The sequence below is a fragment of the Pogona vitticeps genome, chromosome 3, assembly GCF_051106095.1.
Source record: "Pogona vitticeps strain Pit_001003342236 chromosome 3, PviZW2.1, whole genome shotgun sequence".
In the NCBI taxonomy this organism is placed as follows: domain Eukaryota; kingdom Metazoa; phylum Chordata; class Lepidosauria; order Squamata; family Agamidae; genus Pogona; species Pogona vitticeps.
The window spans coordinates 119,458,672-119,473,349 of NC_135785.1; the positions used below are offsets into that span (position 1 = coordinate 119,458,672).

General features: G+C 42.5%; 2 protein-coding genes and 1 long non-coding RNA gene across 20 annotated transcripts in view; 2 read left to right on the forward strand and 1 right to left on the reverse strand.

Annotated features, from left to right (window-relative positions):
• LOC110087776 (WASH complex subunit 2A) overlaps nucleotides 1-10,470 on the forward strand; it is a 64,158-nt gene extending 53,688 nt beyond the window's left edge. For 8 of the 14 annotated variants that reach the window (XM_020809638.3, XM_020809639.3, XM_020809640.3 and 5 more), the window contains exons 25-28: nucleotides 2,168-2,323; nucleotides 4,049-4,651; nucleotides 7,939-8,107; nucleotides 10,036-10,470. In XM_020809638.3, coding sequence (XP_020665297.3) covers nucleotides 2,168-2,323; nucleotides 4,049-4,651; nucleotides 7,939-8,107; nucleotides 10,036-10,175 — 1,068 coding nt within the window. In that variant the 3' untranslated portion in view covers nucleotides 10,176-10,470. The remainder of the gene's footprint in view (nucleotides 1-2,167; nucleotides 2,324-4,048; nucleotides 4,652-7,938; nucleotides 8,108-10,035) is intronic. The other 6 variants (XM_020809641.3, XM_078390645.1, XM_078390649.1 and 3 more) reach the window with 1 other exon arrangement.
• A 1,279-nt stretch (nucleotides 10,471-11,749) lies between these two features.
• Nucleotides 11,750-12,131, reverse strand: LOC144588228 (uncharacterized). Its single transcript, XR_013543675.1, has 2 exons — nucleotides 12,049-12,131; nucleotides 11,750-11,897 (listed from the first exon to the last, which is right to left on the reverse strand). It is a non-coding gene; the product is annotated as an uncharacterized LOC144588228 (long non-coding RNA).
• Nucleotides 12,132-12,666: 535 nt separating this feature from the next.
• Nucleotides 12,667-14,678, forward strand: part of ZFAND4 (zinc finger AN1-type containing 4) — a 29,272-nt gene continuing 27,260 nt past the window's right edge. For 4 of the 5 annotated variants that reach the window (XM_020809656.3, XM_020809660.3, XM_072994837.2 and 1 more), the window contains exon 1: nucleotides 12,856-12,994. The gene's annotated coding sequence lies outside the window, so the exon portion shown is untranslated. Of the gene's footprint in view, nucleotides 12,792-12,855; nucleotides 12,995-14,678 lie in introns of those variants that run through there. The other variant, XM_020809659.3, reaches the window with a different exon arrangement.

Genomic DNA, 14,678 nt, shown 5'->3' on the forward strand with positions numbered 1-14,678 from the left:
GTAACTAGCTATTTCACCCACATATATGGGTCACAGAGATTGTGAATAACAGGTTGCTTGGCCGTAACTGTAGGTTTTAGAGTGGTCATCTGTGTACTCACACAACCTGCCTGCCTCCCCATCTGCTCTGCTTCTTTCTCTGGGTTCTCCCTCCACTGCCACCCCACAACAATCTGAATAAAATGAAGGGAAGGTGGGAGCCCTGCTGATTCATGCAGATTCCTGTAGAACTGAGGCGCCTGTCAAAATACCTGTTTTCGCTCTAAAAGTTTCTAACCTGTTTTGTGTGTGAACAGATGACACCCACACATGTGAAGACACAGATGACTGCTTAAAGAACCACAGTTTCAAATATGCAGTGACGTTGCAACTTCATGATGGTTTTAGTCAATATTACCTTCTAGTATATTGTATAGTCTGGTGAGAAGGAATTCAAGGACGGGACTGTGCTTTTTGTACTGGTAGCCTTTGGCATTCTTGATGGGCATTGTAGCCCTTTTGTATATATTTAAATTCAGAATGGCACAGCAGAGAGTCTTAACTTGAATGAAGTTATTCTACAAAAGCATTTAATTCATGTGAGTTAAATATTTTTATGTAGCCCAAAAGGTATAACAGCTTTTCATTGCTTATTACTTGTTCTCTTGTAACCTCTGGAATTTCAGGGCTCATCAATCCTTTAATTTTAACAGTTTCTTTTCTATTTTCTCTCACCCATGAGGAAATATCTGTGCTGACTCCTCTCACTTCATCTGGCAGTATATCTTCATATCTTCATTCTGTTTCTTCGTTCAGCTGCTCCTTCAGCTGTTCAAGTGGCCTTCCTTCTTCCTCTCTCCTGCCAGCTCCCCCCTGTTTTTTTACTTCTACTGCTTCTTTTAAGCTGATCTTACTCAGAGACACTCCGCTTTCCCAAGGTCAATCAACTCATCAATCTCATCTGCCTGTCTTTCCCTCTTGCAATTTTACTGAGCAGAAGTGTTCTTTGTAAAATATAACTCAAACAATTATCCTATAAAATATGAAGTACAGTGGTGCCCCGCACAGCGAGGTTAATCCGTTCCGGATTAACCTTCGCTGTGGGAAACATCGCTGTGCGGGAGGGAAAAAGCCATAGAAACGCATTGAACTTTGTTCAATGTGTTCCTATGGCTTTCAAACTCACCGTTCAGCGAAGTTCCTCCATAGGCGGCAGCCATTTTCGCGCCCTCCCCTCGCAGAACGAGGGCGCCAAAATGGCTGCCATCAGCTGTTCGGCGGGTCAGAAATGGCCGCCGGAACAGCCGAAAGGGGCCGGGGCGCAGCGTTTTCGCGCCCTTGGTAAGCAAGGGGAGCGCGCGAAAACGCTGCCGGAAGCCCCGAAATGGTTGCGCGCAGCCATTTCGGGGCTTCTGCAGCGTTTTCGCGCGCTCCCCTTGCTTACCAAGGGCGCGAAAACGCTGCGCCCCAGCCCCTTTCGGCTGTTCCAGCTGCCATTTTTGACCCGCCGAACAGCTGATCGGCGGGTCGCAAAGCGAAGGTCGGTAAGTGAGCAGCTTACCGACCTTCGCTCTGCGATTTTTGCCCATTGGGGCCATCGTTGTGCGATCGCTTTAGCGATCGCAAAAGCGTCACCGTAGAGCGAATTCATCGCTCTACGGTGCGCTCGTTGTGCGAGGCACCACTGTATGTTATTATCCTATTCACACAGATTTACTTGAACCTAATTTACACAGAAACTCACTAGCCCTGCTCTCTTGGGTGGAAAAATGCAAAGTGACTTATTTTACTGGAATTTTAACTTGAACATACTTTTCTTCTTATTTGTAATTCTTACAGTAATTCTTTTTTTATTCTGCGCTTCAGGCTATTTTTGTTGTGTATACAATCCTATTTCCTGTAAATTGCACATTTGACCTTATGTACTGTCTTTGGGTTTCAGAAAGACATTTCTGGTTATGGCTGAACCCTGAATGTGAATGAGGTGGGAAGAGGCCAAGAAGGTGTCTTGTCTTTCCACTATTGCTACCCTCCCCCCAATTTTTCCTAATTCCTGATCTTGTCAAATGTAGCATCTGTACCTTGGACCTTGCATCTGTACTTGCCGACTGCTGCCAATAACGATATTTGTCTGTCACTTTCTAAGGCAAATTTCGACACTAATGTGGCAGTTTTGTTGCCTACTCAGAAACTGAAACCATGTTTACTGTATCCCAAGACTCCAGCCTATGAGCCTCATGGCATACCGCATACCAAAATAGCCTGTGTTGCCGGAAGCAGTGAGGAGATGGGAGTCAGCTTTGATTATCCTTTGCAAGTAAACACTTTACAGAATGCCAACAAGGTAAAATTTTAATACAAAACATTGACAGTGCATCTTAAGAAATCATCATTAACCAACAAATCACAACAGATGTGTCACTTCTAATGGAATGTTAATTACTTGCTCTAGTCTCCAGATGGCCTTGGAGGTACATGGAGGGCGAAGTTAGCAAGCTCCAAAGACCCAGGAGCCAATTTTCAACCCCCAGGACCTAATGGAAGTTGCACCACCCCCTCCAAACAAAACAAGAACTGGACAGTCATCCACTTCCAATGTTGTAAAATCTCTTCCAGAGGGTTTCGTTTTGCTCAATGGAGTGGATTCTGCAAATCAGAAAGGGAAAACTCCATGGAAAGAGTAATTCATTTTTCCAGTTTTGGGCACTCCTTTAGGTGCCTGGACTAGAAATCTGGAGTTCCAGACAAGTCAGTCAAGGACACACAGCAGGAGCTCTTAAAAGTCCCTGGGTTCTAGGAAATAGGTAGAAGAGGATGGCTCACACAACTGACTGCGCTTAGTGATGTATCAGAAAAACTCAGAATTTTTAATGAAACTGGTGAGTTAGATACAGACCTTAACTTTCCCACCTTAACCCTGTTAGATGGCTGGTAGCCTTACTGGACTTATCTACTCCTTGATACCAGTCCTGTCTACACTGATGCTGTCTGACTGCTTTACTTACCTAGAAAGAAGTCAGTGTCCATCATGCCTCCTAACTATGACCCTTGGAGAAAGTAATTGATGTATTTGTCTTGGGACACCATCTGAACTGTTGTTGGGGACTTCAGCAGGCATAGGACAGGCCACACAAAAGTCCAGTGAGCCTATACTTGCTAGAGGGAGTAGCTTCTGGGTCCTTTTTGTAGATAGTCTGGGAATTGGAACCTGGATGTGCCTCTTCTGTGACAGGGCTGAGTTGGCCATACCCTTTAAGCCGAAGCACAATAAATCTGAAATCTGTCCATCACTCCATTCCTCATGTTCACATCAGCAGTAAGAGAAGAAAGCAAAAACCTCAGCACTGGTAGACTCCTTACAATAGCCTCCTTCAATTTGGCCATGCTTGGTAGGGATAGTGAATGTTGTAGTTCACCACTTCTAGAGAGCATTAGGTTGGGAAAGACTTCCCTGTAACTATAGAGATAGAAATTGTGATCCTTGTCCTGCTGATATCAATAAGAACAAGAAATCAATGCAAGTAATATATTGATAGTCCGAAGAGATAGCTACTCTTGATGGAATTACACTGCCCATTTTAAGAAGCAGCTTTATTTCTAGAAGCATGGATGAAGCGTGCAGCTATAGGAATCATCTGTCAGCTGTGGATGATTTCATCAAGTTCTCTTTAGGAAGCGCAGTTATCTGGCTGTTCCAACTTTTCATTTGAATGGCTCTAATTAATCCTGTGTTGGGCTCCCCTTATTCCCTTTTGAACAAATTCTTGCAACTAAGTTGCTGGCTGGCAGAGTATGTATTATCTCATTTCCCTAGGGCTTCTTGACGGAATTCAAAATGTGGCCTTGGTCTCCTAAATCTGTGTATGCCTCCTTCCACATGAGTTCCTTGTAGTAACTGAACATATTAACAGGTATAGTTTATTGTTAATGTAAATGAACACCAAGTTCAACATACTGTATTAATTGATTTTTAGAAGGGTAGGCCATTGCCTCTTCTGATTACTAACAGAAAACTGTGCTTATTTCTCATCTTGTGTCTTGATGTCACTAAATATTATTGTAATTGCAGGGCAGAATCAAGATGACTGGGAAACGTAGGCCACCCACCAGAGCTGCGAGGCGATTGGCTGCTCAAGACTCCAGCAAGAATGAAATGAACATCCCTGACAGTCTATCTCTGCCTCTCTCAACAGAAGGTTCTTCACAACAAAATGTATTGTATCCCTACAAAAATGAGCGACATAGGAAGGAAAATACTGAAAAAGCTAAATTGTTTGTGTCAGCCAGCAGCAAGGACCAGCTTCATGTGAGAACTAGCCCTGTCTTAAAATCCACAGCCCAACTGGACACAGATGATCTCTTTGAATCAAATGATCTTTTTGCCAGCAATGTATCTCATAAAGTCAGCTCGAGGTCAAAAACTACAGTGGAAACAGGGAGCCATGTGAGCCAAATCCCTATAGACAGTGGGCAGTTGTCTGCTTCATCGTCTTTAGATGGTGCAAATTGTGAAGACTTATTCCAGCCTGCAAAGCTATCAAAAAAATCCAGTTCTACCTCTTTGCTAAAGGATAAAGAGGATCTCTTCACCACAAGCAAAACTATGAAGAGAAAAGATCCAAAACCTCCTACTCAGTCAGAGCAGAACCCTCCAGTACAAGATATTTTTGAGGTAATTTGAGAAACTCTTCCTTCATACTTGGATTCTTCTTCTTTTTTCAGATTCTGCTGTTTTTGCTTAGCAGTTGTATAGGCATTTGGAGCAGTATACACTGGAAACTCTTTCAAAATGATGATACAATAAAAATACAGTGGTGCCTTGCTTGACGATGTTAATTCATTCCAGCGAAATCGCTGTAGGGCGAAAACATCGTAAAATGAAATTAAAAAGCTCATTGAAATGCATTGAATGCGTTCCAGTGAGCTGAAAACTCACCGTCCAGCGAAGATCCTCCATACACCGGCCATTTTCGGGTGCCTGTATAGCGAAAAATGGCTCCTAAAAACAGTGGGGAGCCATTTTGTACACCCGGCGGCCATTTTGAAACCTGACAATCAGCTGTTTTTAGATTGTCGTAATGCGAAAATCGGTTCCCAAGGCAGGGAAATGATCATCGTGAAGTGGATTTTTCCCATTTAAACCATTGTTTTGCGATCACTTTTGCTATCGCAAAAACCTAATTGTCAAGCGATTTCCTCATTAAGCGAGGCAATCGTTAAGCGAGGCACCACTGTATGTGATATTTCACTATAAAATTACATTAACATTTTGAAATGCAAGTTAACTGTAGAAGTATGTAGGAGATGGGCATGCTTGATTTTCTTGCTAGTGAACTGTTTATTATTTGAGAACAGACAAAGGAATAGCCTTCAGAAGATTTTTTTTTCCTCAACAAATCTGGGTCAGGTTCAAGAGGTTCATGCTCATTATTCTCTTCCTTCTAATAATATTATAAGAAATTCGCTTTGTGTCTTTACTTACAAAAAGATTCCAACAGTCTCATATCCAACTACTCATTAGATCCATGCTTACTGAATTTAAGTGGTCCTGAAGTTGCTAAATCATTTTTCACGCATCAAATGGTTTCTTTATGTCAGCAATGAACATACAGATATTTTTAGCCTATGTGCTCATTGAATGTAACAAAGAATGATAGTAGATGGCGGGGATGCTGTAAACATAATTTATCTTCACATCAGCAAAACTTTTGATGAAGTTCCCCATATCCTAATTAGCAAGATAACTAGGTGAAGACTAGATAGAACAATTAATCAGGTGGATACACAGTTGGTTACAGAATTTTATTCAGAGAGTGCTTATCAATGGTTCCTTCACAAACTGGAAGGAGGTAACAAGAGGGGCATTGCAAGGCTCAGTCCTGGGCCTGGTGCTATTCAACATTTTTATTAATGATTTGAGTAAGGCAGTGCAGGGAATGCTTGTCAAATTTGCAAATGACTCAAAATTGGATAGAATGATACTCTGTTTTTCCTCAATTTACAGACCCCTATTCCCCTTCCAGAAACACATTAACTCTTGCGAAGGAACCCTTCCCCTTTTTAGTACAAAATTAAAATTAAAATTTTGCTAACCGTTCCCACAGTGCCCCTTGCAGGAGAGCAGCGCCCCTTCCCTTGTTACAGTAGTCCAAATGGGATGTAACAAAGGCATATGTCACCATGGGAATCAACATTTGTGTAAATCAAATGGTAACATATGCCTTGGTTACATCCTATAACGGTAATATGCTTTGTGTGGGGTTGCCTTCAGAAAGTATTTGGAAGCCCCAGCAGGTCCACAATGCAGCTGCAAGACTGTTAATTGGAGTTTGTCACATGGACCTCATAACTCTCCTGTTACAACAGCTCCACTGACTGCTGGCCCATTTCAGGGTACAATTCGAAGTCCTGGTTTTGATCTACAAAGCACAAAATGACGTGGATCCAAGCTATCCACAAAACCCCACTTTATGAGCTTGACCACGTTTTAAAATCATGAGGGGAGGCCTTTCTCTCAGCCTTGCCACCCTCACAGGTACAAGGCAGAGAGAAAGAACATAAGGGAGGACCTTCTCTGTTGCTGCTGCCAAGCCAAGGAGTTCCCTTCCACGGGAGGCCAGGCTTCATCCTCTTTTTCTGTAGTTGCACAAGGAAACAAAGACTGTTCTCTTCACACAGGTTTTTCCTTTGTAACTGGCTGCCTAGGAAGGAATTCTTAAAAATGAGGCGGTGGTTGTTGTTGTTTTAAATGCATTTTTAGGACTTTTAAACTTGTTTCTCCATGAGTTTTTAATTTAATACAGTATCTGTTTAATTCTTTTTTTAATGTTATAATAAATTTTAAGCTTTTTATATTGTTTGTTGTAATATAAGCCGTCTTGAGTCCTTTTGAGAAGAAAGGTGGGATACAGATACAGTGGTGCCTCGCTTTACGATTGCCCCATTTAACGACGAAACTGCATTATGATGAACTTTTTGTGATCGCTTTTGCGATCGCTTTACAATATTTCCTATGGGGGAATTTTGCTTTGCGATGATCGGTTCCCTGCTTCGGGAACCGATTCTTCACAAAACGACGATTTTCCAACAGCTGATCGTCAGTTTCAAAATGGCCGCCGGGTAAACAAAATGCCCCCCAGCTATTTTCTGGGACAGATTCCTCGCTGCACAGACAGCGAAAATGGCCGCCTTATGGAGGATCTTCGCTAGACAATGAGTTTACAGCCTTTTGGAACGCATTAAATGGGTTTTAATGTGTTTCAGTGGGTTTTTTCTTTTCGCATTACGACGTTTTCGTTCTACAGTGATTTCGCTGGAACGAATTAACGTAATGCGAGGCACCACTGTACTTAAAATAAATAATTTTTTTTCCAGTGGGTTTCCTCTAGTTAGGACTAATATTTGAATTTGGTTCAATGTTTATTAAGCTCTTTATTCATCCTTCAGAGATTCTTAATGGCTTCTTTAGGTCTTTGTTAGTGGAGCTGTAAAGAAGTGAGTTTCATGTGGCCGGAGATCACACTGCTCTGCTAACATCTGCAAGCAATGACCAGTTAAATCCTACACATTGGCTTTAATCCAGTAGAGTAGGCCAATTACATCAAGTCCACTTGTACATAAGTTCTATTGATTAAATGGACTTACTCTAGTTGTGACATTATTGGAATTCAGCCATTTATTCCTACACCAATCTATATACTATTTCTCTACAGTTACCTTCTGCAGCTGAAACCTGAGCAATAGGAGAGCATGTAATTCAGAACCACCCATTGAGTTCATACCAGAAATGTTATTTCCACTCATATCTTTCGGTGCTAGTTCAAAACTCTTATCATTGGGTAGTTGCCTTACAAAGTCAGAAAACAACTGAAGTAGCATCTGGATTGCCAGGTACCAGCTTGGAAGAAGGTGCATTGCTACAAAGACCTGCCCTGTACTGAAATATCTCTTTTGTTCAAGGACGACATATTTGCCTCAGAAGCTGTTAAGCTGCCTGTGAAAGCAAAAGAATTGGAGCCAAACCTGTTTGATGATGATGTTGACATCTTCGCTGATCTTGCTGAAAAACCAAAAGAAAAGAGCACCAAAAAGAAAGTGGAAGCTAAATCAATATTTGATGAGGACACAGGTAACGAGTTCATTGAACCCTTTAGATCTGCAATGTGAATACAGTGCCTGTTTCTGTATATTTAACTAAGTGGTGATTCTGCATGAAAAGCAACACTGTAGTGGTACAAAGGATGTGGCGGTGTCAAAATACCCAATAAACCTCTTCAGAAAGCCATGAGGAGAATGGCTCTGAATGTATGTCACGTAAGATCAGAAGTTGTCACAGGTGTAGGATTGCCTTATGAATGTACCCTTGAAAGAGACATGGGAAATATGCCATAACGAGGTCTCAGTTCTGGCTCAGCTTTACCCAGAGAGGCATATTAGTAATTGTGTAAATACCATCAACATGGAGGTATGTTGATCATTATTGGAACCATAGCCATGTAGAATTGGGGTTTGAGTTTCTCCTGTTTTCCTATGGAATTTCTGTCCTCTGCACCTGTCTGCCTGAATTTGTCCATGGCATCTTCAAGGTGGAGGGTTTTCTTAGGATCACATCAAGAGAGAAAATTAGTGCACACATTCCAGATGCTTGTAGTCATCCTAGTAATTCTCTCCCTCTCCCTCTCTCACACACACAAGGTAATGCTATTTGTTTTTTAAAACCTGTAGATTAAATGCAAAGATGCATTTAATTGACATCTAGATTACATCCTTTTTGATTAGCATGCAGGGGGGGAAAGATTGTACTTTGAGGTCCTCTGCAATGCCTAAAGTTTCTTAGGTGTTTCTGTAGCAGGTGGTTTTGTGTTAAGATTCCCAATAATCACATAATTAGTATTTGACTGCTCTGTTGGCCAATATGCCTTGCTTTTTGCTCTAGACATCTGGAGGCGCCGTTGATATTTTTGTTCTCTTTAGCTAACACCATCTGTGTGCTTTATGCAAAAATGAGAGACATCTACACTTAAAAGCTTAGCTATCTAAAAACAAATACAAGGAAATCAATGAAAGAAAGAGGGGGAAATGGATACAAGGATGATTTCTGTTTTGTGCAGTTGACCTTAGTTATAATAGAAATTGTGTCTACAATATTGTTTCAAAAGCTTAACAGATTTAATTTAGAGGAGACGTTTGTAGCAGAGGTTATTCCATAGAGACATACTGGAAAGCAGTTAAACGCTCTGCAAGGGAGAATGCATGAACCTACTCAAGGAGCAAGAATATTTTGGAAAACTAGAGTCCTGCCCTTTGCTAAACAAAATAACCTTCATATTAACATTGTGAAAATGTGTCACTTATTTAGTGGTGTTGAAAGAAAAGAAAATATGTATTTTATAGTCCAAGAAAGGTTACACTATATAAAATTTGTTAGGCTGGTGTCCTATTCAGAGTGTAGAGACAACTACAGAAGTTTTTCTTATACCTGGAAGGACCTATCTTGAATGACCAATCACACACTAGTTGTGCAACATATCCAACAGGCTGTGTGAGATTGGGCATGCAAAGGGAAACCTACTGGAGAATGAGAATGCTTATGTGATTGTCCTTCCATATTATGGCACAGGAATACTGGCCCTTGTCTTTAAAATGTCATGAACTGTTGTTTTGTTGCAACAAAATAACCATAAGCTCTTCTGAAATGAAAGCAAAGAAGGAAGCAAAGCTACAAGAGGTACTGGGAAATTATATATAAAATACTAAAAGACCCTTGTAAAATTTACCAAAATGTGTAATGCACAAGGACGTTTTACTGTATTATAATTTTTTACACAAGTATCATTTTGAGGTCTTCCTATCTCTTTTTTCTTTCCTTCTTTTTTGGTGATTTCCCGCCACCTTCCCTCTTACAGTATTTGATTTTAAAATAAAAGAAATTTAATACCAAGTTGGCCAAACTCTAGAAATCACTGTCAATACAAATCAAATTTATTATGCTTGCAGATGAAATTTAATGTGAAATATACCTTTCTTGGTATATAAATAATATTTATTTTCCCCCAGATGACATCTTCTCATCCAGTAGTCAATCCAAGACATCCACTAGAAAAGCTCCGTCATTTCAGACAGCCTCGGGAACTAAAAGTGAATTCAAAGCATCAAGTAATTTTGAAGATCCACTGAATGCTTTTGAAGGCCAATGAAGATGTGACTACTGAGTTTTATCCTGCCTGGTGCCAATCTCTTTGGTTTCTGATATTTAAAAAAAAAAGTGTAATGATGATGTGAATATTCTTTGACTATCTCTTCACTCACATATCTAAATATTCTTCCTTGCATGATTTATAAAGAAATATATTGTAAAAAGAAATCCAATACTCTGTAGCAGTCCTGTTCCAATTAGCTTATCAATTCCTTTGCTAATGTAATCTATTGTACACAGTCTAGATGCTACACAAGTAAAATCACTGACTTGGTAAATTGCATTTGTGAAATCAATGTTATATTGTCTTCTTAGGTTTTTCTTGTTGCCTGATTTCAGGATTTCAAATGAAGACCACCAATGAAATACTCTGTTGCTCACTGCATATTTCTTTCCTGGTTACTAATAGGGATAGGATCCTCCTCTTTTGCAAGGGATGTGTGTGGCAGGGCATCGTGGTTCACTACTACAGCTTCCACCCCACTGGCAGGAGCTCTAGCTGTGCCTTGGCAATCTGCTACAGTGGCATCCAGAAATGATGTCAAATGGCACTGTATTCATGGGCCACTGGTTCCCAAACTTTTTTGCCCCATAGACCACTTGCCGACTTATTTGTTTTCCGTAGACCCCCTGCAAAGCTTTGATACAAGTCTAAACTTGCTTCCCCAATTTGTTCTCTTTCTGACATGGAGCCCCTGCAAGTCAAAATCAACCCCTGGGGGTCCATATAAACCACTTTGGGAACCTATGAAAGTAGTCAACATAAAAACTGTTTCACCCACTGGAAGCACAGGGGAATGACTATGCAGAAGCCAGCCCTGCCACTGGACAACATGCAGTGTGAGCAGTACAGCCTCCCAGCCCTAGTTAGTGAACCCCAGAAAAGACTAAGGATGGAAGTGTAGTGTAGCCCTATGAAACAATGCAGGGAAGCCTGTGCCCCCCCCCCAAAAAAAACCCTATGAACCATAGATGATAGGTGGCACTTAATGCTCTCTGGATCATCCTACTATGAGGACAGGGCCTGGGAACATCCCTCAGTCCTGAAGGGATAGAAGCTAGGTGTCCAAGGCAATGTGGGTCCTTTTTACTCCCTGATAAAATCTTAGGTTGTCTGAAAGTTCCCCAACTTTGCCCATCATCAGTCCCATATTATCACTGCTTTTGCGCTTGTGAGTCCAGCTGGTAGTTCCTAGTCTCACCCAGCTGGTGGATGGTCCTGCTCTTTCATCTGTATGTACTTGATAGTCTGGTCCTAGAGGATATTCACCTGCTTGGCCCACAAGGTCACTAAACAGGCTCAAGAAATAGTATGTGACAAGTCAAGAGCTTTCCAGGTCTGAAGAGATCTTTACTTGGAATGGTGTTAACAAGGAAAGGAAGTCTGACAAACGCCAGTAAATTAAGGATATTTTTTACCTGAGCCACTCTGCATGCTTACTGAAAAAGATGGAGAACATACATATTTATTTGATTTATATCCTGTATTTCAATGCTATTTCCCAATGTGGTTATCCAATCACAGACTTGTGCAATCCACCTGTAGTGGATTCCCACTTTTATAATGACATCTAATTGTGTTAGTTAAATAATAGTTTTAATTAGCTTACACACATTTAATGCATACACACATTTAATGCAAATGCTCTTCCTTTTTTGCGAAGAATGTCCTCCTTTTGGTATTCTTTGTTCTGTTTCCTTTTTGGTCATCTCTTTTCGGCGACTGCCACCCCCCCTCCCTCTCTCCCTCTCTCCCTCTCTCCCTCTCTCTCTCTCACACACACACTCACACACACACACACACACACACACACACACACACACACACACACACACACACACACACACACACACACTTTCACAGCCGAAACAACTTTTTTTTTGCAGTTCTACAGACGGTGACCCTGGAGTATTCTCCTTTTGCAGGATCTGGTCCGCTCATCTCGATTCTCAGTGTATGTAGCCAGGTTTTATTTCTGAATTACGAAACGGAATATATTGTCCAGAAGCGGAACCTTGCGGTTCAGAATCGGGGAGGATAGAAACCAGAGGCTTGAAGATCCTGCCCGGTCACTCACACAAGGAACCCAGCGGGTCACAGGAAGGTTCAGCATCCTTCAACCATGACCTCTCTCTCTCTCTCTCTCTCTCTCTCGATCGAAACGGAGAGCCCAGGAGGGACGGAAGCGCGGGGCGCTCACGTGCCCTTCACATCATACACTCGTGTTGCTGTGTTTTTTCGCCCCGATTAAAACGTCCCAAGCCGCCTAGGGACGCCGAAGGGCGGGCACCTCGACGTTTTCGAAACAGACGCGGGAACCCCCTGGTCTAATCTGAACTACATTTCCCAGCAGCCCCGACGCCGGCGGTGTGAACGAGCACGGGTTGCCGCTAGCGACGAGCACAGACAACATCCGGCTCCCTCGCTTGACAACAACGCGCGACAGACGCGGAAACTTCGAAGGTTCGGTAGCCGCTGCCTCGGGGGGTGGGCGCCAAGCCCCGCCCCCTTCCAACCCCGGCGGCGCCCCCTGATTGGATGTTGCTTGGGAGAGAGGGAACGTCTGAGCGGCTTGGCGGCTGCCGTCACAAAGGCTCCGGAGCGGCGGAGCGGCGAGTAAGGAGAGTTCCGTTGTTCTGGCCGCGTCCTCGGGGCAGCTGCGGCTCTTCCCCGCCTGCCCTCCGGCCCCTTTCCGTGATGGGCGAACATCTTGCAGGGAGACCTCCGGCTTTGTAAAAGGGAAGGCGATCTGGAGGTCAGACCCCCAACCCCTAACCCCCAATCTGCGGCCGTCAGGCGATCGCAGTTTCGAAAGACAGGTGAGGAAGAGGAGGAGGAGGAAGATGATGATGAAGAAGAAGAAAAAGAAGCGGGGGGGGCGAGGGCTGCGGTGGTCCACCGCGCAAGTTAGGTGGACGTGTGGCTTTCATTTAAGACTATGGGCAGCTTCGTAGTTCGACGTTTCCAGGGACTTTGCTGTTTCGGCGACCCTTTAAAGATGCCTTATTGTAGTTCTGTGCTCTCGAGGCATCATCTGACTTATAGCGACCCTGAGAGGGATGTGTTTTTTTAAGGTGTGTGAAGCAGTGAGTTTCTCCAGTGAGTTTCCAGGGGCCAAGTAGGGATTCGAACCCAGGTATCATAAGCCCTTGGCCATTGACGTCTCCACAACACCACACTGGCTCTCAATAAGAAAGCCTTACTTAGTCTAGTAGTAAATCTCTGTATTGTAAACGGGGTGGGGGGTGGGGGTGGAGGGTTATCTGAGAGTCCTTAAGTTGCCAAAGGGCACCTGGTAAGTTCACGAGTCATTCCTGGTAGTTTTGTACCATCCAAAGTTTATCCCTCTTATTTACAGTTGAATAATATATTGTTGGTTGTTGTGATTGTTAGAGATGAGAAGTCTTTATAAACTAATAATGTTCCATGCAGTTCCTGTGGGAGCGCAAATTTGACTCCCAGAGTTGAGGTTGTAGAGAAGGTAATGAAGACTTTGTCACACTGCATGGATTAATAAATTTCCAGAAGCTGCTTCTCAGAATAGAAATGCTAAGATGACCCTTGAGGGACAGGATTTGTACCAGTAGTTGGAAACCTCCTTTTCTGGAATACACAGTTTAGTAACAGTGGTTTTCTGCATCTTAGCATGTTTGTGACTGGGCCCGAAGAATTCAGACTTGGAGCAACAAAAGAGCCTATTCCTGATGGAGATTATATTTCTATTTCAGAAAATGTGGTTTTTAAAGGCAGAACAGAGGCAAATAAAAGGGGGGGGGGAGATGACAGCTTAAAATAGGTTAGGAGACCAGCACCCTTTCCTGACACTGCTTGGGAAGCAGCCATCTCCATAAGCACTGTGTCTGCCTCTGAGCCAAGATAGTACAGTACTTTTGTTCTTCTTTGTTGCTTATTTCCATTGCTTCGCAAACACTGTCCCTTCTTAACAGCAGGTATTTTGCTGTTCTCTGTGTTAAAAACCCTTCTCCAAAAGAATCACTGTTGTCATCTTTCAAATTTCACATTTATGTATGTGCAATGGGATTCTTGAGGAAAAAATAGACTTGTATGAAGTTTAGACCCTCTCACTTGCTTCAGGTTCACGTGTGCTTGTATAGATATTTTTCTTGCTTAGCTACTGTAAACTGAGTGGTCATTTTGTCAAAATATAGATTGCACCTACAGTGTCTTCCTTTATGCATGCCTTAATGATGCCTATGGTCCTGCAAACAATTATTTCTGTGAATTCAAAATATTTGGTTTAATTTTCTCGTAAAATTTGTTGCACTATATAGTGTAAATAAGCTGCCATTGGACTATCCCAGGCTTATTGTCCTGTTGGATTTCAACTTTCATGCTGAGGTTGCTCCGGCAGGAGTCATAATCGACTTATTGTCACTGGAAGAGGTCATTTATAGCTTTGGAGTGAGGTGCCATCAATATGCTGATGATGTGCAGCTTAACAGCCCCTTGTCATTCAACATGAAGGAAGTAGTCAGGACCATT